The sequence below is a fragment of the Ambystoma mexicanum genome, chromosome 2p (genome assembly GCF_040938575.1).
Source record: "Ambystoma mexicanum isolate Mex_15411 chromosome 2p, UKY_AmexF1_1, whole genome shotgun sequence".
NCBI lineage: Eukaryota > Metazoa > Chordata > Amphibia > Caudata > Ambystomatidae > Ambystoma > Ambystoma mexicanum.
In genome coordinates, this window is record NC_090923.1 from 1,410,747,465 (window position 1) to 1,410,771,208 (window position 23,744).

Sequence of the window (23,744 nt, forward strand, 5' to 3'; positions counted from 1 at the left end):
TCAGGTCAATCTTTTCAATTTCATCCTGTGTTGGGTTATATGTGTCTAAGGTTCCGCCCGTTATTTCATTCACATTACGGGGGTTCTGTACTTTACTATCTATTGCAGTAGTCTGTGTTGCTTGTGTTATCATAATAACAGGATGAGTGTTAGTACTAAGATGTGTTGAGGTATTGGTGGTCATGTTGGCATAGAGATTGGCTTGGAAAGATGCCATACCTTCATATGCCAACATGAACCCCTCCACTTTATTTAACTTCCTCAATATCTCAGCCAGGGATCCTTTCATTTCCCTTATTGCAAAGTGTGTAAATTCGTGCCCTTTGTCCAGAAGATTCAAGATCCGTGTTAGTACAGGAAATGTATGACAATTCTGTTCATTTAAGTCAAGCATAGCTTCATCAGTGAGGTTGTGAGAACTCACCCCCCTTGCTGATGTTCGAGGGGGATTATCTGCAGTACCATTATTATCCCTTATCAATGGATCAAATTCTTCATATGCGTTATTTTGCCATTCTTTGGGAATCTCAGAAAATGGAGGTGGATGAACAACAACGTCTGCCAATACAGCTTTCCCATGATGAACTTGGCAGCAGGCGCTGTGTTACAGCATATATCACTTTCCTTATTACTGTGCAAGTGTACAAAGTCCCTTTGTCTTCTTGGTGTGGACACTGGAGTGGAAAGACCTGACGATAGACAGACACATCTATCCAATTCAGCCATAATCACAGGGGCTAAAATCGAGACATCTGCAACCTCACAATTTCCTATGTTTTCAGGCGGGTAAGACGTATCGTGTTGATGTTCTCTTATCACATGATCTGTGGGTGCATCTGAAGTCCTAACTCCAGATACTATTTCATCTCTAGGTATGTTTTTCCACAGGAACATTATTCTTTTTTACAACCAATGCCATCAGGCGTTTACCATTTCTGAGGCCTGTTTCCATGTTAGTCGTCGTATTATTTCCCACCAAGATAAAAATGTAACCCAAGTCGTAAGAAGACACCAACTGACAATAGGTTCTACTGTTCTATTTGTTAACACAGTCTATAACAATTTTGCTTTGGGCTCAAAAACTTACTGAGGTTTAGCTTACTTGTGTATTACTGCAAGTCAGATTGTACGTGAGGCTCAAAGGCTCTATGGCCCACAGACACCCCAAGCTAGAATAGCAAGTTGATTTTGCAACATCTTTGTTTGAGTGGTAGACTCTGAACATAAGGACTTCTTGGGGCTCAAAGGCTCACTGGCCCACAGTCACCCCAAGTTCCAACCACACACAGTTAGCGACAACCACCCTGCACACAATGTTCTCACTGTGCAGGCTAACCTTAAGGCTCCAAGGCTCTAGGCCCACGGTCACCCTCATGCTGTTAGGTCAGCACAATTCCACCAGCGAATTTTTAAATTGGATTTACACACAGAACACTCTATATACGGAGATACTACAGGTCTCCAAGGCTCTAAGGCCCGCAGTCACCCCAAACTCCTATAGCACATGAGATGCCAAAAGCCACCTTGCACCGAGTGTGCACACTGTGCAGGCTGACCTGGAGGCGCAAAGGCTCTGGGGCCCACAGTCGCCCTCACACAGCAAGGTCAGCTCAATTCCACAAACCAATTTTTCAAGCTAGGTTTTTCACATATTACACTTTGTATACCAAGGCACTTAGGGGGTCCAAGGCTCTAAGGCCCGCAGCCTCCCCCAAGCTCTAAATAACTCTACAGACGCAGAACGTGGCTGTTTGTGCTGTGCCTAGTTGGCTCTATATGAAAGTTCACGTGTGTTATGCTCGAGCTAAAACGTGGCGCTGATGCGCAGTGCATTCTGGGGGCACTCCGAGCTATAATGGATATTTATTACATGCCTCAGTGAAAACTGCACTTGCTTTGCTAAAAAACATGCTTTCAATGTTATTCGTTGCTGAGCCTGGTATGAAGGCCTCAGTCAAGGACACTGTGCTGGGATCCACAGGTGCAGGCGGGCACCAGATATAAAAAAAAAGGGTTTTGTTATGTCTTGCTCAGGATGAGTTATGGAATTGTTTTCCGAAGTGCTTTAGAAGAGGGAAGCTTTGCTCCTTGGGGTTACTGTTGGTTGACCCGGCCGGCAACCAACGGTCACTCAGCAATGCGCAAGCGCTAATGCCAGAAGGTTCGAAAAATTGCCACCCCTTTTTGAGGAGGGCATATATGCAGAGCTCTGGAAAGGTCAGGTGGAAAAAACACAAAGACCTCAGTCGGAGGGGGGACGCCTTGTTCCGACCTTCCTGTGGGCTGTTGTGCTCTCTTCCTGGCTATTAACGGGGTCTTCCAGCCGCTTCTGGCGGGATGAAGGATTCAGTTATGCCCATGGTGATGTATTTTCTCTTGAATTCTCTATCCTTTCTGTGATTTATTTCTGTTTTATCACTTTTTGCTTCTTAGCTATGAATAAATAGCCGTATAAGTGCTCATTATTTTGCTAACTGCGTGTCTGGTTGTGAGTTATTGCTCCGTCTACCTGCGTTCAAAGTATTTGCTCTGCTCTGCAAATGTACTGGTGATAAATAACTGTCCATGCACTCTTGGCGAGCAATACATTTTGGCGACGAGGATGGGATATTTGTGATGAATTGGTACAAATATTAAAGAATCCGCTTGAACGCAGATAGGCTTTACTTACATTGCAAGCAAAAGTTTGTTTTCATTTGGCAGTGAGCGTTGGACTGTGTTAATTTTTTTTTGTGTTTGCGTACTTGCACGAGTGACTGCAGTGTGGAGAAAAAAAAGAGCTTTTGCAAATCACTGTAATGATGAATAGTTTGTTGAGGAAAAAGGGTGTCCCCGCTGGCGGTGAATGCCCCGAGGTTATGATTCCAGGTTGGGCTAAAAGCCCATATGATAAATTAGCCCAGGTGTGGGCGTGCAGAGCTAGTCTGAGTGAAACATGGGACTGTAGTTTGGGAGAAGCTGCTCCGTCAGAAATAATGCTTTGTTTACAGCAGATTTCAGTAGAGAGGGGAAGGGAATGCATTGCGTCGGGCAGGCGGGGGTGGGTCCTCCTGCATGCCTATAGGAAAATACATCAAAAAACTGTAGAAATGAAAGAGCATATTTTACAATTGGAAAAAGAGTTAGCTGCCAAGCAGCAAACAGCTTTGATGCAGGAAATTCAGATGAAACTTTTTAAAGACAAAGCTGATAAATATCAGGCTGTGGCAGAGCAGTCTGTGTTTAGGGTAGCTCGCTACAAGTATAAAAAGAGGAGAGGGGGGGTCAACCAAAGGAAAGTGGCAACTGTAATCGCTACTGCGGATGTGGATTGGGACCCTGATAAGTGGGATGGAGACATTTTTGACTCAACAAGCCCAGAGAGTAGCTTGGCAAATGAGTCTGATTCCAATGCAGAACTGAAGCAAAAGACAGTGGCAGTGAAGCCGGTTAGGAGACGGCATGCCGGACCCCACCCGCAGAATTCTGCGGGCGGGGTTGTGGATTTAACCACGCTGGAAGAATACACCAAGCAGGAGGTTGGGGAAATCATTGCTCGTTTGAGGCAAAAGTCAGGGGAACCTTTACTGACATGGATGGTGAGATTGCTAGATGGGGGCGGGGCAGGGTTGTTGGTAGATTCCACACACTCACCGCGCTTTTTGCCTTTGTCAACTGACACCAATGTACAGGAGGTCTTAAGGGCAGGGCCGCCCCCTGATGACAATGGGCAAGATTCACAGGTGACTTTGTTGCACCTAGCAGCCCAGGCATGAACCGTAAGTATCCTATTATCAGAGATAGGCCTAGCAAGGAAAAGAAGTGGTACACTTTGCGATTCAAAAGGTCAGAGAGCATGCCATGAAGGAGGCAATTCATGTAGATGCTCCAGGACACTTGGGGCCGTGCCGCTCTCAGTTTCAACCAGGAATATGGTGATCAGAACTGCACTGTCCGCATACAAAAGAGTCATTATGACTTTGCTCGTAGGTATGAAGGGCAAACCCACTGAAGTAGTGGATGCCATCCGGCAATTGGCAGACTTAGGGGAGTGGGACAAGAGTGATGACAAGCCTCAAGAGAGAGAGGGGCGTAGTGGAAGAAGAACTGAAGGCAGAAGGCAAGATAGTAGAGACTCCCGAGTGTCCAGAAAGGACATGTTTTTGGCTTTGTTAAAAGATGGTGTGCCACGAGAAGAAATTGATGGCATTGAAACCAGGGTAATGTATGAACTATACAAAAAGAGAGGGCTTGCAGCCAGAGAGCACTATAAACAGGTTAAGAAATAAGTGGTGACTAAGCCACAGAGGGATACCTCACCTTCCGCCCCTCCTGAGGAAGAACAGGAAGAAGGGCCTATGGGGACACCTTCCCCGTACCAGCCAACATATGCTGATTTGAGGAAGGTGGTGAGTGCAATGTTAGAGGCAGAGTCAGGTCACACGCATTCAAAATTTGACTAGGGTCACGGCCAAGCTCCGGCAGCGTCCGCTCGCATAAAAGTTGATAGGCCGCCCCATGTTAATGTTAAGATTTTTTGGGGGCCGGGAAATATGCAAGGAGTGCGAGCATTGATAGACACTGGGGCGGAGGCCTCTCTGATTCATGGAAATCCAACACGATTCAAAGGCAGACACTTTACCATTACCGGGCTAGGGGGGGAAGGAGACCCCCGCAGTACAAACAGAAGTGGATATGAAAATAGGCAATTTGACTAGGCAGAAATACCAAGTGTTGATTGTCCCGATACCCGAGTACATAATTGGCTTTGACATTCTAGAAGGATTGACTTTGGGACTTGGAGGTAAAACCTATCAGTTTGGGGTGAGTGCATTGACCTGCACTCCCATTACCGTAGGCAAATTGAAGATGCCCCCAGTGCAGGTGCCTCTGGCGACCAAGCGGGTAGCGATGAAGCAATACCGCATTCCCGGGGGGCACAAGGAAATTTCAGACACCATCAAAGAGCACGTAGAGACGGGTGTGTTACGCCCTATTACTACCGCATGGAACAACCCACTCTGGCCTGTCAAAAAAGGGGATGGGTCTTGGAGGATGACGATGGATTACCGCAAGTTAAATAAACATGCCCCTCCCTTGGTGCCCGCAGTCCCAGATGTCATTACCCCGACTGAGAATGTCCAAAAGGTTGAGGGGACCTGGTATGCCGTGGTAGATTTAGCCAATGCATTTTTCTATGTGCCAATTGCTGAAGAGTGCCAAGAGCAGGTTGCATTTTCTTGGAGCGGGCATCAGTAGACCTTCACAAGGTTACCTATGGGGTACAAACATAGCCTGACTGTCACCGGATGGTGACAGAGCACTTAGACAAGATACTGTGTAAACCTGATATACAGATCTCTCACTACATTGATGATATTTTGATTCAGGGCAAGGATGAGCACAGTGTGCAAAACCAGTTAGAAGTCATTATGGAAGGATTGAAGAAGGAAGGGTGGGAGATTAACCCGAACAAAATTCAAGGGGCAGCTGAGACAGTGATATTCCTAGGGATTCAGTGGCATAATGGGCATCGCGAGATGGTGCCGAAGGCCCGACAGAAAAAGTCCACCACTCCATTGAAGAAAAAGCAAGCTTAGCAGGTCACAGGGCTGTTTGGGTTTTGGAGAGAGCACATTCCCCATTTAGAGCAGATATTGGCTCCCCTCTACAAAGTGACACGAAAGAAATATGAGTTTCAGTGAGGGGGGGGGGGCAGCAAAAAGCATTTGAATTGGCGAAAGACATTGTGTAGCAGGTGCTCGATCTATGGCCATTGAAGGAAGGTGAAGTGGGATTGAATGTGTCTGTGCAAGACAATTACGCTAACTAGAGTGTGTGGCAGAAACAGGACAGTAAACGTGTGCCATTGGGGTTTTGGAGTCGTAAGTTGCCCGATGTTTGAGAAGCAGTTGCTGGCATGTTATTGGGCCGTGGTCGATACTGAGCAAATGACAGTCTGACATGATGTGTTGATGAGGCCTGAAATCCCGATTATGCAATGGGTGCTGAGCTCTCCTAAAAAGCACAGAATAGGACACGCTCAAGAAGCCAGCATAATCAAATGGAAATGGTACATTCAAGACAGAGCTAAATCAGGGAAGGATGGGGTTGCCAAATTACATGAGCAAGTGGCCAACATACCACCCTCAGATTACATACCACCGGAAGTGACTGAAAAACGCAAGTCTCCCGTGAAATGGGGAGTACCTTATGGCGATCTGGCCGTTCAGCAGACAGAGCATGCCTGGTTTACAGATGGCTCGGCCCGATATGTGGGAACAAAGCGATATTGGAAAGCGGTGTCTTACAATCCCAAGACAAAAAAGATTTTGACAACGTCAGGGAAAGGGAAGAGCAGTCAGTTTGCAGAACTTTACACAGTTTACCAAGCATTGAAACAAGAGACCCCTGGTCGATGTCATTTGTGCACAGATTCATGGTCAGTGGCGAATGGATTGGCGGTGTGGCTGCCAACCTGGCAAAAGAATGGGTGAATGATTCATTCAAAAGAGTTGTGGGGAAAAGAACTGTGGCAAGATATTGATGAAATGTTATCACAAAGTGAAGTCACTGTGTATCATGTGGATGGGCATTGTGCTGCAGATTCATTAGAACGTTGGTTTAATTCTGTTGCAGATGAACACACCAAGATTTCATCTGTGGATGTGGAGGCTCAGGAAGACGATTTGGAGGGTTTGGCCAAGTGGGCTCACCAGAAATGTGGGCACCTTGAAGAAAAGGCTACTACCAGGTGGGCACAAGCTCGAGGAACCGGTATTCCTTTAGAGGTAGTGAAAACAATCATTTTGCAATGTCCAGTGTGCCAACAGCACAGGCCTATCCCTCAGATGGTCCAGGGTACGCTGCGAAGAGGAAAATTACCAGGTCAAATTTGCCAGATCGATGATATCGGTCCCCTGCCAATCAGTAAAGGCTGTCAGTATGCATGCACTATTGTTGATACATACTCTGGATATATGATGGTTTTACTGTGCAAACGTGCCACACAAACGAACACCATTAAGTTGTTGGATCAGATCATGTTGCATTACAGGGTGCCTTTGCAGATTCAAAGTGACAATGGGTTACACTTCAAAGGCAAATTAATTCAGGAATATTGTCAGGAAAAGAGTATGAATGGCTCTACCACGTGCCCTATTACCCTGCAGCTTCAGGATTAATTGAACAAATCAATGGTTTGTTGAAAGAACAGCTGCACAAATCTGGAGATGGCAGTTTAGCAGGCTGGAGTGATCGTGTGTTTGATGCGGTGCAAGTGTTAAACAATAGGCCTGTGAATAATCATGAAACTCCTTTGATGCGGCTAATGACTCCTGCTTTACAGATTCAACCCAACTCAGTTAGAGAGACTCTATTGTACTGGGAAATTACCCCGGGTTCTTTAGCTTCCTATTGGGCGACTCCAGAGTCAGCAGGGGTGGACTTGCATGCTCATGAGGAAATCAGATTAGACCCGAGAGGGATTGTTGTGATTGGAACAGGGATTGGGGTACACATTCCTCCAGAGCATATGGGATGGATTGCCCGTAGATCTGGCCTAGCATTGAAGGGAGTTCAAGTGCTGGGAGGGGTCATTGATGCCGATTACTAAGGCAAGATCAAAGTCATCTTGGTGGGGGACCAGTTGTTACCGATCCATAAGGGTGATCAGGTAGCCCAGTTGATTATTGTTCCCGTTATGTTGTCCACAATTAAAAAGGGGAAGCCTCCCACAGTGTTAAATACCCTTGGGGATCGTGGTTTTGGCTCTTCGGACAGTATGGTCCCGAGTGTGAAGGTGTGGGTTGAAAGACCAATTGGCCCACCAGGGCCCGCAGATGTTATTGCATCAGGCAAAGACCAGGTAGTCTTAGTGATGGAGCCCGGTAGTAAGAAATGGCAGTATGTGCCCGCAGACAAATGTTACCTAAGAGTGATTTTCAACACTGATATCTCTTTTCAGGGTTTGCCTTGTAGATCCTGTGTCTGGCTGGTGTAATTGTGCAACTAAATGGACTCCGTTTGGGAGAGTCAAACGGCATGCTGCTCCCCACGAAACATGTTGCATCTGTGCCAGCGATCCATGGGAAACCGATGATGATGAGCAATGATGTCCAAAAGCAGCCCTATGCTGATGCCGAAAAGCCAGCCAGACCGAAGAAATGGATTTGTGGAATGCGAAAATCACGTCAGGTGCAAACGCAAACAGATGTCTATAGGACGGCGAAAATCCTGCATTAATTCCCTGGTAATTACCCAGACAGAGAATATGCGGACATATTTGGCACAACAGGTACTCAACATTATGCACTTTTGCCTTACTGATGTGCATCATGCAGAAGCTTTGCTGACTACTTGTTTAGTAGCGGTACCAACGCCAGTTCCGGTTCTAAAGCACATTTTCGGCATCACGCACAATGATTCTTTGGTTCAGGATTCCGATATCAGACAATCCTTTTCAATCTATGAGTACTGCAGGTTTTGCCAAGAAACAGATCACAAGTGGAGAAACTTGACACGTATTATAACATACAATATAACTCAAGGCGATGTGTGTTACTTTATGACCTGCAATGTAAAAGAAATTGGCAAATGCCAACAGCTGAATTTAACCAAACAGAAAAATCAAACTGCGCTTGAGAAAAGGTTATGGTCACGAGTTCCAAGCACAAGTACCAGTGTGAATAATACTATGTCTTGCAATCATACAGTGATAGCTGCCAGTCAAATGAATCACGTAAAACTTCCAACAGGATGGCTCTTCTCATGTGGCATCATCACATACACTTACATTCCAGCTAACATTTCCGGAGGTCCATGTGCCTTAACTCGATTAGGGCTAATGATATTCCCTTTACACCCAGCAATGTCTCGAAGCAAAAGGTCAACTTTTGAATCCGTGGGTTTATCCCAGATTGTGATTCACATGTGCATTTGTTATCAGAGGCTGAGGTTCTAGCATTAGTCCTTTTATTAGTGGGAGTTTGGGGTTTAGCCGCTGGGGGTTACAAATCTTTGATTAAACTAGCATGTTTAGTGGTAAAAGGACTTAATCATACTTCTCAAGCATTAGAGGAGTTGCTCCTTGATAGCAAAGATATTAAAAAAGCATTTTTGCAAAACAGGGCTGCCATTGATTATCTCTTGCTGAAACATAATTTGGGCTGTAATGCAGTTGAAGGTATGTGTTGTTTCAATCTAAGTGACCATTCACGATCCATTGAAAGTCATATTAGAGGTTTAAGGGACCTCATTTCCCAAATGTCCCAAGATCATACTGGGAATTGGTGGGATTGGTTATTTGCATGGATTTCTGACATTGGGGGTACACTGTGTTACGCCTTTGCTTGCATTTGTATTATTTTGGCTATTATAATAATTGGTTGTTGTTGTATTCAATGTACTCCCAACTTGGTTCTGATGTTTCGTCGGTTTCAGAGACCGTCTCCTCTACCACTGGGCTATGGAAGATAAATATCCAAGGGTGGATTGTTATGCTTGAGCTAAAACATGGCGCTAATGCGCAGTGCATTCTGGGGGCACTCAGAGCTATAATGGATATTTATTCCATGCCTCAGTGAAAACTGCACTTGCTTTCCTAAAAAACATTATTTCAATGTTATTCATTGCTGAGTCTGGTATGCAGGCCTCAGTCAAGGACACTGTGCTGGGAAAGCTGCTGGGATCCACAGGTGCCGGGTGGCACCAGATATAAAAAAAAAGGGTTTTGTTATGTCTTGCTCAGGATGAGTTATGGAATTGTTTTCTGTGGTGCTTTAGAAGAGGGAAGCTTTGCTCCTTGGCATTACTGTCGGTTGACCCGGCCGAATGCGCAAGCACTAATGCCAGAAGGTTCGAGAAATTGCCACCCCTTTTTAAGGAGGGCATATATGCAGAGCTCTGGAAAGGTCAGGTGGAAAAAACACAAAGACCTCAGTCGGAGGGGAGACACCTTGTTCCGACCTTCCTGTGGGCTGTTGTGCTCTCTGCCTGGCTGTTACCGGGGTCTTCCAGCCGCTTCTGGCGAGATGAGGGATTCAGTTACGCCCATGGTAATGTATTTTCTCTTGAATTCTCTATCCTTTCTGTGATTTATTTCTGTTTTATCACTTGTTGCTTCTTAGCTATGAATAAATAGCCGTATAAGTGCTCATTATTTTGCTAACTGCGTGTCTGGTTGTGAGTTATTACTCCGTCTACCTGCGTTCAAAGTATTTGCTCTGCTCTGCAAATGTACTGGTGATAAATAACTGTCCGTGCACTCTTGGCGAGCAATATAATGTGGAAGCTCACAGGGTCTGTGGCTATATAGAGCTCAGTCACTCACAAACCCCTAACAGTGTGCAGTTTCAAAGGACACTTTTCATTACATGCACAATATGTATGGTAACTTCACCGTCCCCTACATAGTGTTCACACATCCGTTTTAATACTAGTGTGATTCCACACCTTTGAGACTGTTTAAAAACTGGAAATTGGGGACCAACCGGGCAGTGATCACCCGGCTCGCACACTACTCTCGATGCGAGCCCAGTCTTTTCCAAAGCTTGTTTATGAAGAGTTTTCCTGCACTACTCGTCGCTGTAGGTTTCCTTTATAATCCCAATGAACGAGACTCAAATTACTTTCAAAAGGAATGTCCCACAGTCACAAGGAGTTTCCAACAGTCACAGAATGGACTGTCAAATTATTAAATCCCGTACATCAGTTATTGTGAGCAAAAAAACTGTCTAGACTCACAGTCACTCCTCCAGCCGACAAGCGTAGCTTTCGAATGAAGCATGCGAGCATGTAGGGGTTACCGTTCTGAATCAGTGCGCGCTTGACAACTGAAATCAGCGGAGCAACCGCGAATCACTCCGGTGCTCTGCTGCTCCGCAAAAAACAAACACAGAAACCCACTACTGGCACACCGCACAGCGCTCCGCGCATGCGCAGTGTGTTTATAGTTAACTGGATGTAGATTCATGGAAATAGAAATAGGACTCCTCTGTTTGAAGATACTGCAACTTCCTCAGAAAAGGGCACAGAGCTCCAACGACACAGAACCTCCTCCCAGTAACACAGAAACACACTACTGGCACACTGCGCAGCGAATGCACATTTATGGCTGCAATACACTATGATTAAGGTTAAACAGTTATTGAAAACAGTCATATTAAATCTTGGTAAAGAATGTGATATGATTAACCTGGCAACGAAATCTAACAGTGGGTTGTTTTTTGAGTTATGGTCGAAAGAATTGATGAAACCTACATAGCAAGCTGCCTACCCGGATCGTAATACTATCAGGCGCTATCTCCCATTTAAATTCAACATGCGAGATACAATGAAGATCGTGGGAGCAAAACTGGGTATTGCAAGACACCTGAGATTCTGTAGACTATGTGGAACATCCACCATAGAATCTGCGGAACACATTGTATGTTACTGTGAGAGCCTCAACTTTTTAAGAGCTAAATACCTGAAAGCATATGACAATAGTAGCAATAATGTAAAAATGTACGATATGGCAATCTTTTTTATATGGAAACAATCGGAATCTTATGTTTCACATGATGAAGTTTTAAGAGTTTGTTTCATCTATTTTAATGGAATTGTCTGTTGGCACATTGTTTTACTAGAACTAGCTTTATGTGTACTGATTTTATCTTATGCAATATTGATGTAATATGAGATTTGAGTTTGATGATCCACATTTGTTGGCTGTGAGCATATTACATTAAAATAAATAACTTTAATTTTACTAGAGTGGATTTCCTACCCCCAACTCTTCACATTTTTGGGCAAAACAGTGGAGTGGTGCCCGACAAGAGTACGGTATTGTCCGCAAAAACAGGGCTGTGATTTCTTCGTTCCACATACAGGGGGAGGGGTCGTGACTAAACTTGGCAAGTTCTTTAATTATGCAATTAATGTATATGCAAAACAAGAGAGGCGCCAAAACACATCCTTGCCTTACGCCTCTTGCAACTTCTAATGGTTTAGTGACATCCCCTACCAAGCTCCAGCAAACTGCTGCTGTAGGAGTTAGAGTGGTTTCTTCAAATTATCTGGTATTTTCTTTGATCTCAATGCCAGCCATAATAATCTTCTAGGCACACCGTCACATGCAGTTTTCAGATCAATGAAGACTGCATACAATTTTGTCTCGACTAAGACTACATGTTTTTGCATGATCATATAAGGGCGGAACCCCTAGTCCAGTGTACTCATACCAGACTGGAAGCCCGGCTGCATATGAGTCAACAGTCCATCAGAATGAACCCAGTTTTGGAGGTGTTTTAGCAGCGCTTTAGCAAGCCCTTTTTATAAATTCGGACTTTTATATCACCCTTTTACACATGGGAATTTTGGTTACTTTTATATAAACTGGTGGCAGCAGATCTATTTTTACTGCTTTTGCATTATTCTTTATTTTGCACATTCGTGTTTAACATGTATGGATATTAAAACTGGCTTATGCCCTAAAATGGCGGTGCCATGAGACTTTAGCTTGTTCTTTGGCCATATTTCTCAGGTCAGGAAAGTCCTTATAAAAATCATGTACTTACCCGGTAAAGCTGCTGATTTCACAGGCTAGTGATGCCTTGGTGTGTCTGGGGCCCAGGAAGGGAATGGGATGATCTATTCCCAGTCTACATCCATGGTGCCAGAAAGTCTGGGTATGGGGCAAATGTGAAATCAGTAGTTGTCCACGATTGGGCAAATACTGACTGTTTTAATGGTCCTTAACATTGGTGGACTTGGATTTGCTTCCATCTCAGATTTTGAATAAAAGAGGGACTCTGCAGCCATTTCTTCAGATCATCATTGCAGTCAAGAATCCCTCTAAGAAGAGGAGCCTGCTGAAGGTTCAAAGATGATTCCTGAAGTGGCCCGGCACCCTTTCCAGCAACTAGCCCGGTGAAGCCCTGCTCCTCTGCCTGACCTCCAAAGACCCCAAGTGGTGCTTCAGCCCTTGGACTAGTTGGACCAACTAGTCTCGATGCATACTAGAGGATCCTGCCCTTCGGAGCCTTTGGAAGTGTCCTTGGACTGCCCGGTGGACTGACCAGCTCTCTTGTGGGCTACCTAACCAGAAGCACTGCCATTCCGCATTAGAGTCTGGAAGAGTAATCCCTAGCTTCCCACAAGTCGCCTTCTCCCCGAATTTCAGCTTACCAGCATTGAGGGATCTTGTCCTGGAGCAACTTCGGTGGCTGCAACTGGAAGGATGCCTGTCACCTATGTGTTGAAACCATCGCTGGAGCTCACCTTCCTCCAACCTGTGAAGTGTTCTGAAGAGACCTGCATCAGTGGTTCTTACATTTCTTCATCGATGAAGGTTGCATCTTGCAGTTGCACCCGACTGGAAACGTCCTCGAACCTGCAACTCCTGGGCACCTTCTCACCGGAAACAACAGCTGAAGATCAAGCCCTCAGACGATCCACATAGACATCTGGGAAAAATCAGAGTCAGGGGGGTAGGTAAAGCAAGTGTAACTACTCCCCACCCCTGTCTTCCATAGAATAACATTGGGAACAAGTTCCTTTGTCTCCTTATTCCATTCCACTCCCCCTTTTGGTTATTGAACCTGGGTCGAATATCCTGCCCCTGGGTTACCCTTGGGTCTCAAAGAAAGGGAAACACATACCTCTGGTAAATTGTTGTAGAACTTTTAAACTATCACCAACACAAGCCTATTGAACTTCCCTACAGAGAATCCATCCTCTTGAGAAACATTGTGGCTCATGTGATATTTGGGCACAAAGCCCCATTCATCTTAGGGATTGGACTTCTTAGGATAGGTTATTGTCTTATGACCTGGCTACATCATTTACTGCATCTAAAATACTTACCTGCTTTTTCTAAGTTATTTGAACCTATGGTGACTATATATATTTGTATCAGTGTTGTGCGATAATACTAGATTCATTTTCCAGTGTGTTCAGAAGGCCTATACTAGATAACTGTATTTTTATATTTGACCATCTAAATTGAATAATTGTGCGCCATACTGTGTGGACTCACCCCGCCTCACACTCTCCGGAGAATAAGTCACAAACGGTGTGGGGGCGGGGAATCAGGCCAGGAAGACTGGGAAACCCCCTGTTTAACTTTCCCTATAATGCCTCACTTTTGATGGCTGTTTGCCAAATAGCAGAAGTTAAGAGAACACTAACTTTGTTGTTGGGAACTACACGTCCCATAATCCCATGAGTACTGGGTCGAGGAAAAGGACTAAGGAGGCATGTTGTAGTAGTAGTGAGGCCATTAAACCTACCAGCCCACACCTGAAAAAACATGGCAGGCATAAAAGGGCCTCAGGTACAGGCAATCAGAAGGAGCTGAACTGTTACTGGAGTGCAAGCTGAAGTAGCAGCAGAAGTACAAAAAAGAAGGCACATAGGTGGCAAACCAAGCAGAAGTAGGAGAACCAGAGGGATGCCGAAACGTGGATACGGCAGATTCCACAAGCTTGTTCGGAGAGGGTCCTGTTCCCCCAAACTCTGAGGTGCAGAGGTTGCGCAGTGGAAATTGTGCAGGAAGGCCGTATTTCCCCATGTGACCCTGACTGCGGTGGTTGCCGTGCAAGGAATGTGTCAGAGACCGAAACAAGGAGCTGTTATCAAGCTGTGGGTCTCAGGAGCAAGAGGGGCTCTGTTAACGTGTGGCTGGACCGGAGACCCCTGCAGCGAGGAAAGGCGTGGATCCCTGTGAAGTCAGAAGCAGTAGAAGTTATGGCAGAAGTCATGGAAGTTGTGCAAACCACAGAACAAGGTTCACAGAAGGCGGTGCTTGAAACTTTGCGTTCCGATTCCTAGTGCAAGCACTGCCGGCAACAGTATCCAGTTTCCTATTCACTCCCGTATAGTCAGAAGCGAGCTGAAGTTGTCAGTTGAAGCTATAATAAGGGAACAATGGAAAAGTAGCACTTGTGTGTATCAGGTAATTCCAGTTTACTCGCGTGAAGAGCAAACAATGCGAAAGACCATTGTTAAACCCTTAAAAGTCTGTAAACCTTATGAAGAAGTGGTCATGTGTCTCTTATTAGGAAGAGTAAATGTTGCAAAGACCATTGCTGAACATTTGACTTTGCTAAGAACATAGCTACATTTTTAACCTTTCAAAACTACATGAAGTGGTTGTGTGTGCATAATTGTGCTTTCCAAAGGAAGACTGAACTCAATGCTTTATTTCACGCTTTATTTCACACGGGCATTCATTCCCTATAAAAAAAAGTTAAACAGTTAAACATTTTATCTACAAGTGAAGAGAAGTGCAAGCAATGTCCACGCCAAGAATCTCCCAGACTAAGATTGATAACAGCCTAGTTGAGGTAGTAGTTCAAAGCACTGAAGCTGTGGTTGTACATTTAGTGGTCAGTTGATGCAACATTTCAGTAGACTAAATGAAGTGGAATACCAAGAGGCAAAGGTGACTGTTCTCATGGTTAACTTGAGTAGAAATGAAGTTGTTGAAGTCGAAGCAGTGGCACTGTGAAGTCTTCCTGACAAATAAACCTACTGTGAATCCTAATCTAGTGACTAATAACTTTCTAACTGTTAACCAAGAACTATGTTTCACTGACAATTGAAGGAAGTGGATTTCCTTTGAACTGTGGCAAAGCATTGTGGCTGTGACTCCCATTGGTGTTCTGAGGAAGTGGAAAGTCCATATTTCATCAAAGAGAAATGATTTGCCATGGTTGGAACTTTGGTTAACAAAACTTTATTTTAACTTTGAAACATCAAGAACTGATTTGAGACTATCCTATCTAAAAGGAGTTCCTTGTTACTTTCTTTTGTTAAACCTTGGAGTAGAACTCACTGTGAATCCTGGGGAAGGGAGCTCGCCCAGGTTATTGAGAGATTATCAAGAAACTGTGAATGTTGTTGATGCTATTTTGAGTGGCCATATATTTTCTTTGTAATTTATGCTTAGTGTGAGGGCCAGACATCCTGTGTTAGAATGGTTCCCTTTAGTTTTGGTTAGGCAGGGAAATCCACAGCAGAGTAGGGATAATGAGGCATTTAATATTGTTTATATTTTAATAAAATTGGATATTTTGAACAATCATCAAACAGTTGTTTGCCTTGAATTGCTGACCCCTCACGGTACCTTGACTGGGTTTTGGAAAACCACTTGGCATTCCCTGTTCACTATAACTATTGTGGCATCCTAAAATCTGCCCAACAGGCCAGATTCTAGAAATCCATCTTAAAACCATTGAAGGACTCTCTTGTCGATAAAAGAGCAGAGCTGGGCTTTGCAGTAGATCGCTCCCCCTCTTCCCCTACTACCTTAATATTCAATAATATTTGTAATCTTTACCATGCCCCCCTAAACAATTGCTGTAAAAAAAGCAGAAAAACAGATGCTCCCCAAATGTGACAGAACGACTGACGAGTTTGGCAGGTACCACATACACATCCTACACTGATAAGGAAGAAGATAGTTAAGAGGAAGGACAGTGAAGAACAGGGCTTAAACAACATGGCAATCCATTGTGAGTACGGTAGTCTACCATGTGGTAAAAAGTAGTGTACAGGATTACACCCAGAAAGGTACACATAAAGGGACCACTGTCACCAACCGGTCTAGGCTTCAATTACTATGGATAGTCCAAAAACAATTGGAAACACCATTTCCCTGCACTAGCCTCCTTAAGAGAGGTAGCAGTGCTATAATATAGTTAACTAGGGACTGGTCCTGCCTGAACCAGTAACCTGAAGGACAAACCAGTATCCTCAAAAACAAAGCAGGTACAGCCACTGAGCGCAGTTTAATAAGACCTCACTTCCAGAAATCAGGTCTGGGTCTCAAAACGGTCACTAGATATGCTGGTTGTCACAATGAAATGGATGGGAAAGCGAAAAGAAAAGGTTTTCCTAACAGGCATATAAACAAAAAAACATTGCCACCTCTGGCATGTTTCACAAAAATAACTATAATGAAGACATTTATCCGATTTAAAAAAACACTCCCATCCTTCCCAACTAATTATTCAAATAATGATTAAACCATGAATAAAGTAAAAAAGTAAAAAAAAACGTCCCAAATAAATTAGGATCTATTAAATATGCTAATTAAACAACAGATTGCTAACTTCTAGACACAAAGGAATACATATTAAACTAAGGTTAATTATAGACCAAGCATGAAAATGTATCTATTGAACAAATTAATTATTTATATAATAAACAGCTCATTGCTGGCTAAGTAAAACAAAAGATAATAGTTAATCAAATAACATTTTAAATGATGAACTATAGCAAGCTGAGGCCATCAAATATTGAACATATTGCTGTGTCGACGCTAGGTTTCTGTGCATAAAATAATTCTACTGCCTTCTTCCCATGAAATATTAAATTGATCATTTGCAGTGGAGCCTTGCAAAACCATCTAAGAAAGGTTCCTAGTAACAGTTGTGTGGCTGGCCTCACTATTACTCTTAGAATGCATCTACATAACGGCTAATCTAGCACAGCACTAAACACTCAAAAACATTTCCTGCTATTTCTGCAAAATCCTGATTAATTTGGTGTCATCAATTACGAAATGTGCAACAGAGGGCAAGTTAGACCTGCCCTGCTTCCACCTATCCCCCTTTGATCAAGGTCACAAATGCATGCATGCTTATTAGTTATAAACAAAAGGGGTGCCTGGTCTAAATCCCTGGTCCTCCAGGCTAAATACTTTAAGAACAAACAAAAGTGGACCCATAGGATACGGAATGGCACATTTTATACATTTATCTTTTTAAATATATCAATAAATGTCATACTTCAAATTCAATTTAATTGTTATTATCATAAACAAATATATAATATAAATTCATAAAATAAATATCAAAGCAATTAATTCAAAATTACACTCATACATTCAATCCTACCATCCATTCAATATCACTTTCTTAAAAAACTGTATATATCACACCTGTCTCTCTGACCACTTGGTCAACAACATATATTTTTTGCACTGCGAAATGCCCTCCACCCGACTCTCAGATGTTTCAATCCGTGTGTAATCAATTGCACGGGTATAATTGTCTACACGTGTTTCGGTTGCCTGTTTGGACTACGATACATTTGTCCACTTATTGATGCAACCTTCCTCAGGACCACAATGGGTAATTCGGTCATTCCCATTTAACAGAGTAGGGCGAGTTACACCACTCAAAAATGTGGAAAAACCAGCGTTTTTGATGCCGCTTTCAAATAATTTGGGCGTATCCTTAGTTGAGAAGGATTCTTCATTCCCAAATTACTTTTCTGTAAAGTTTCCATCAATCATATGGCACCATCTCATCATGTCCTAGTTAGTGACATCCAGGTCAATCCTTGTAGGTACGTATTCTTAATCTTGTTATGGTAGCACTTCAAGATTCGGATACTAAGGATACGCCCACATTTTTGGAAAGCGACATCAAAAACGCTGTTTTTTCACATTTATGAGTGGTGCAACTCACCCTACTCTGTTAAATGGGAATGACCGAATACCCCATTGTGGTCCTGACGAAGGTTGCATCAATAAGTGGACAAATGTATCATAGTCCAAACTGAAAACTGAAACACGTGTAGACAATTATATCCATGAAATTGATTACACACCGATTGAACCATCTGAGAGTCAGGGGGAGGGCATTTCGCAGTGCAAAAAATATATATTGTTGACCAAGTGGTCAGAGAGACCGGTGTGATATATATGTTTTTTTTAAGAAAGTGATATTGAATGTATGGTAGGATTGAATGTATGTGAGTTTAATTTTGAATGAATTGCTTTGATATTTGTTTTATGAATTTATATTATATATTTGTGTATAATAATAAAAATTAAATTGAATTTGAAGTGTGACATTTATTGATATATTTAAAAAGATCAATGTATAAAATGTGCCATTCCCTATCCTATGGGTCCACTTTTGTTTGCATGCGGATTAGGACATTTGGGAAGACTTTGCTGTGGAAGGGTAAAATATTGTGGACATTCAACACATTATTTTGTAGAGGGGATTGCCAATAATGGATGCTCCCTTATTTTATATATATATGAATAAAAAAGATTGTCTAGATTATTTGGGAGTTTGTGAGGATCTGAAGGATTGGGTCATGGGGACCAAAGTTAGAAGGCTAGTAAGGCCTGTATCAAAGAGCAAGGGAATGTGCATTTTGTCTGTAAGGTACAGATGATTGAGCAGAATTTGGATGCAGTGAAAATGAAGCAGCTTTGACTCTCCGTCTGGGAACATTGCGTAAATGGCACATGCAGTGGGATTTCCTAGCAAGTGGGTAGGTTGCACAGTAGCGCTAGACTGATCGACTGTGAAATGAGAATTGATAGGACTCAATGATCTTAACATCGGAGTGTGGTAGTTTCTGGATGTACTGGACTTTTGTGTGAAAGCCAAGTATGGTTTACCATTATTTTGAATGCTTGCTTACCATCTGGATGCTGTCTGATGTTGTCTGTGTCCATTCTACGAAGATCTCTGACCGCTGGTGAGAAGCTGGCACTACTGCTGCTAGTTGGCACACTTGGCAGTTTCATGGGGGACTTCTTTGAAAAATGTATCAAGCTTGCCATATGCGATGGGCTACCTGGAGTTACCTCGACTTTAATGAGAGGTAGAATAGAGGAAACAGAAGAACCACATTAGTGCAAGAATGTACACAGCACTGAGTTCCAACAGTATCGCAGCTAAAATATCAGGATAATAAATAATCTTTTTAATGCCTACAGCTCCCCGGATTGAGAAACCAGTAGATCGCTCCAGATGATCTTCAAGCAGTGTTTGTGTACTTGCAGTAAGACTTTAGCGTCTCTCTCTACTCAAAACATCTTGTGTTTAGGTCTGATGAGAAAGCACCCAACTGTGCAGAAACCCCCAAGCCAAACCATTTTAGGGAATATACTTGTCTTGGAAAAATAATAGTCAGTCTCATTGCATTCCTAGTTTCAGCCAGAACACAGACTAACTGATATCTATGTTATCAGCATTGACAGAGAAATCAAGGAGTGAGAGGGCATTGAAGCCCAATCACCCCCTATCCCTGAGAGGATTACAGACACACTGGCAGTGCGGAGGTCAGGGTTGGACTGGGCCATAAAATTGTCTCGGGCACCAATGAAAAAGTGGCCCACCATTGCAAATGGCAATTCATTCCTTTTGTGAAAGACTGTTTGAGTAGTACCCAAGGTGGAGGTTTTTGATAACATTTTATGCTAATTGTGCATTTTAAAGAATGGTTAATCAGTAAGACTGGTCAAAACTACTAGCCACATGGTGAAGTAACTTATCAAACATGCCCAGGTGGGCCAGACATGTGGCACGCTTTGACAGAAAAAACAGAGCCATACTCACATTTTGTGTTTTTGGTTCAGGCATTGCCCTATAGGCCAGTCCGAGCAAGGAGGAGGTGGGGGAAGAGGTAAGAATGCACATGCATGAGCTACTAACCTCAACCTTGGAAGCTGTGAGCACAGTTCTAGTCTTTAGAAACATATAGCTGTAATTAACAATAGCTCTCAATATGATGATGCCAGATAACCAAGTGATACAGAATTTTAGTTGCCAATTCTCTACCATTTGGGATCTTTCTTGGGCCCTAAAGCCAAACATTACTGTTAGGGGAGTTTTCCTACAGTCCCACCTGGAGGTAAGACTTTAGTAAACTATCCCAGTGGTTTGTACATCCTCAACTCTTAGTATCAGTCAGTACTAACTCAGGACCTTGGAAGAGTGGCAGAGCAGTCAGGTTTATCTTAAAAGGAAGATGTGAGCTTTAGGTAAGTACACTGAACCCTGTTAGACATGCCCCAAGGCAAAGGGCTGCTCCAGCGGAGGCAGCTCCTAACAGTGTCTGGAGGTGTGAGCAGGCAACTGTGAACTAACAACTCAGACAACAGCCAACACTGTTCACAAGAAGACCATCCCACCTGCCACACTAACCCCACTACTATTATTCACATTTATAACCCCAAATCAAAGTCCAGGCTTTCCGACCACCCCTTGCATGGACGCCCTCCCCGCCACTTTAAGCTCAAGGCACAGGTGATTGGTGCTTGGCGTCTAGTGCCCGTTTTGCTCTGGCGCACTCGGTTAGATTCACCACCAAAACACAGCCCTGTGCTTCCCAGCTTCCCCCTCACCCTCTCGGTGGTTGCCAAGGGGTAATCCCACCCCCAGCCATGATTAGCCCAAAGCACCTACAAGACTCATCGGACTAGGGCAGCGCTTTGCCCATTGCAGGCCCTGCAGTTTAGAACCCGAAGCAAAGGACAGCCCATACAGAGTCTGCAAGTGGCAGCAGGTCAAGCAGGCAGCCGCCAACTAGTGTCAACTAACAAGGTAGGCACAGTACTAACAGTTAAAACAACTTCCATTTCATCCTTTTAACACCCACACTTGCAATAATAACACCAACCTCTCACAACGATCACGCAACACATCCTTCTGGAAAGCAAATCAAAATCTAATCTCATCTCATCTCACCGACTACTACTGTACTGTGAAACCTATGTCTTTTTTCCCCCACTATCCAGGAAACTCAAATCTAGGTGTGATTGTCATTTAACTGCCATTTTGTGAAACCTTTGCCTTTTTCCCAGCTATCCAGGAAATTCAATTCTAGGTGTGATTCTTATTTAATTGCCATTCTGTGAAACCTAGGCCTTTTTCGCGCTATCCAGGAAACTGAAATCTAGGTCTTATTCTCAATTAATTGCCATTTTGTGAAAACTAAGGCTTTTCCCACTAACCAGCAAACCTCCAGTCATCCAGTGAAAACAATTCATTATAGCTTGGCCACTGTACCAAATTGACTTGAAACCCAGGTCAGGTCGTCTCTCCCACTCCCAACCGACCCATCACCAACAGTGTTGCTCTATCTGCAATGATTAGAATCTTACGCCACCCCCCTTTAAGGACCACCCTCCACAGGAAAGAGGAACACCAAAACAATATCCCACAATTTAAGGAGGCCTCCTGGCACCCTCAGCGAATAACCCTCATCCCTAGAAAGCCTGGGACCCGCCCTACCACTTCCAACTCATTCTTCTACATAATAAGGACACCCTAGTCAACCTCCAACAGCAGCCCACACTATCACCACCACTCCTGGATTATACCCCACGTACAAAGTCACAAGGCCACCGAGAGTACACTGTTAAAACTATAATCCCAACACAAGAAGATAAGAATCGCCACAATCCAAACTCTGCGAGGTTGTACTGGCAGGCTACTGGATCTGTGACCCACACTCCAACCTCCAAACCAGCCTACCACTAAGGACTACAACATGCCACGACATAGAAGAGTATGACACCAAAGAAAAACCTAACAAGGAACAAACTGAATGGAACCACACCATCTTCCAGTAGAAAATGCCACAAATACAGAACACACCTCTACAAATACTGTGGTCAACAGAACAAACATTATTAGAAGAGAAAAATCCCTATATCCAACACCGTACCTCGCAAATGCCCACGCACCACAACATTTCAACACTACCGACATCTCTAGGCGTGCAGAAAGGATAATGGAACCACACAGAAAAAGAAGAGAAACACCAAGAAGTGAAAATAATGAAACCTACGCCCTCACTCCTTATATCACAAGCACACTGCGACCAAGCACAACAAAACAAAGAAGAGGAAGAAATCAGAAACCCAATAAATACATGAACAGATTGTTTCAATGACAAAATAGATCCCATGCAGCACCCATAACAGCCTGACAGCAACATGGAAGCAGACCAACAGAACCGCAAGACAAAACCAATATTAGAAAATAAACTAAACCATAATAAAATGATCCACTACAACCTAATCAACGCAAGATTTATGTCCAAACATGCCAGAGATTTACCACCTACTGTGCCACAGAGGTATTGACATCCTATTCATTACAGAAACATGGCTAGAAGACGACTACAAAATCACACTATACAACCGCGTCCCTGACAAATTCAAGTGCTCACAGGCAAACAGGAAAAACTAAAGAGGAGGAGCACTTGCAATAGCATACAATGAACACCTGAAAATTAAAACAGAGGAACAGCTAAACATCAAAAACAGCAAATCCCTAATCCATCACCCAACAGCTAACCCCAAAGCAAGCCGCACATTAATTCTTCTTTACAGACCAACATACGATGCGACTTTCGTGGACAGCCTCACAGAAGCAATCACCAACCTAGGTATCGAGCAAAAACACCTGATAATCCTTGAGGACTTCAACATCTGGTTTGAAGAAGAAACCGTACATTCACAAAAATCGCTAGCCAAACAACTGAAGACAATGAAACTACATCAGTTTGTTAAAGGAGCAACATACAGTGCGACACATACTCAACACAATCTTCACCAACAAAAACCTCATCACCACAGCACCACCAATTCAGATCCTCCGAAGCAATCATCTCATCATTCCATTCGTGATCATGCAACCTACCAAAGCAGCCAAACAAACTGCCAACCATCATGAAAAGAAACTGGAGGAACATCAAAGCTTGCAACTTAATAGAGAAACTCAAAATGACAAAACGACCAACCAGGAACCGACCTTGACAGAAAAACAGAGCTACTTCATAAATGGATCACCGGAACAATCGAAAATATCTCCAAGGAAAAACCTTTAACCACATTGTGCAAATATGCAACGGCAAAATAGTTTACTATGTTCCTCAGCGACATGAAAAAGAAAAATAAGAAGCTGGAACTAGAATGAAGAAAAAAAATGCTACCAGGCAAAATAAAATTTAAAAACAAAAAA

At 43.4% G+C, this 23,744-nt stretch overlaps 1 protein-coding gene across 8 annotated transcripts in view; it reads right to left on the reverse strand.

Annotated features, from left to right (window-relative positions):
- LOC138567561 (uncharacterized) overlaps positions 1-23,744 on the reverse strand; it is a 2,466,350-nt gene that overhangs the window by 1,062,537 nt on the left and 1,380,069 nt on the right. For all 8 annotated transcript variants that reach the window (XM_069645900.1, XM_069645903.1, XM_069645902.1 and 5 more), the window contains one exon: positions 19,411-19,581. In XM_069645900.1, the coding sequence (XP_069502001.1) occupies positions 19,411-19,581 (171 nt within the window). The remainder of the gene's footprint in view (positions 1-19,410; positions 19,582-23,744) is intronic.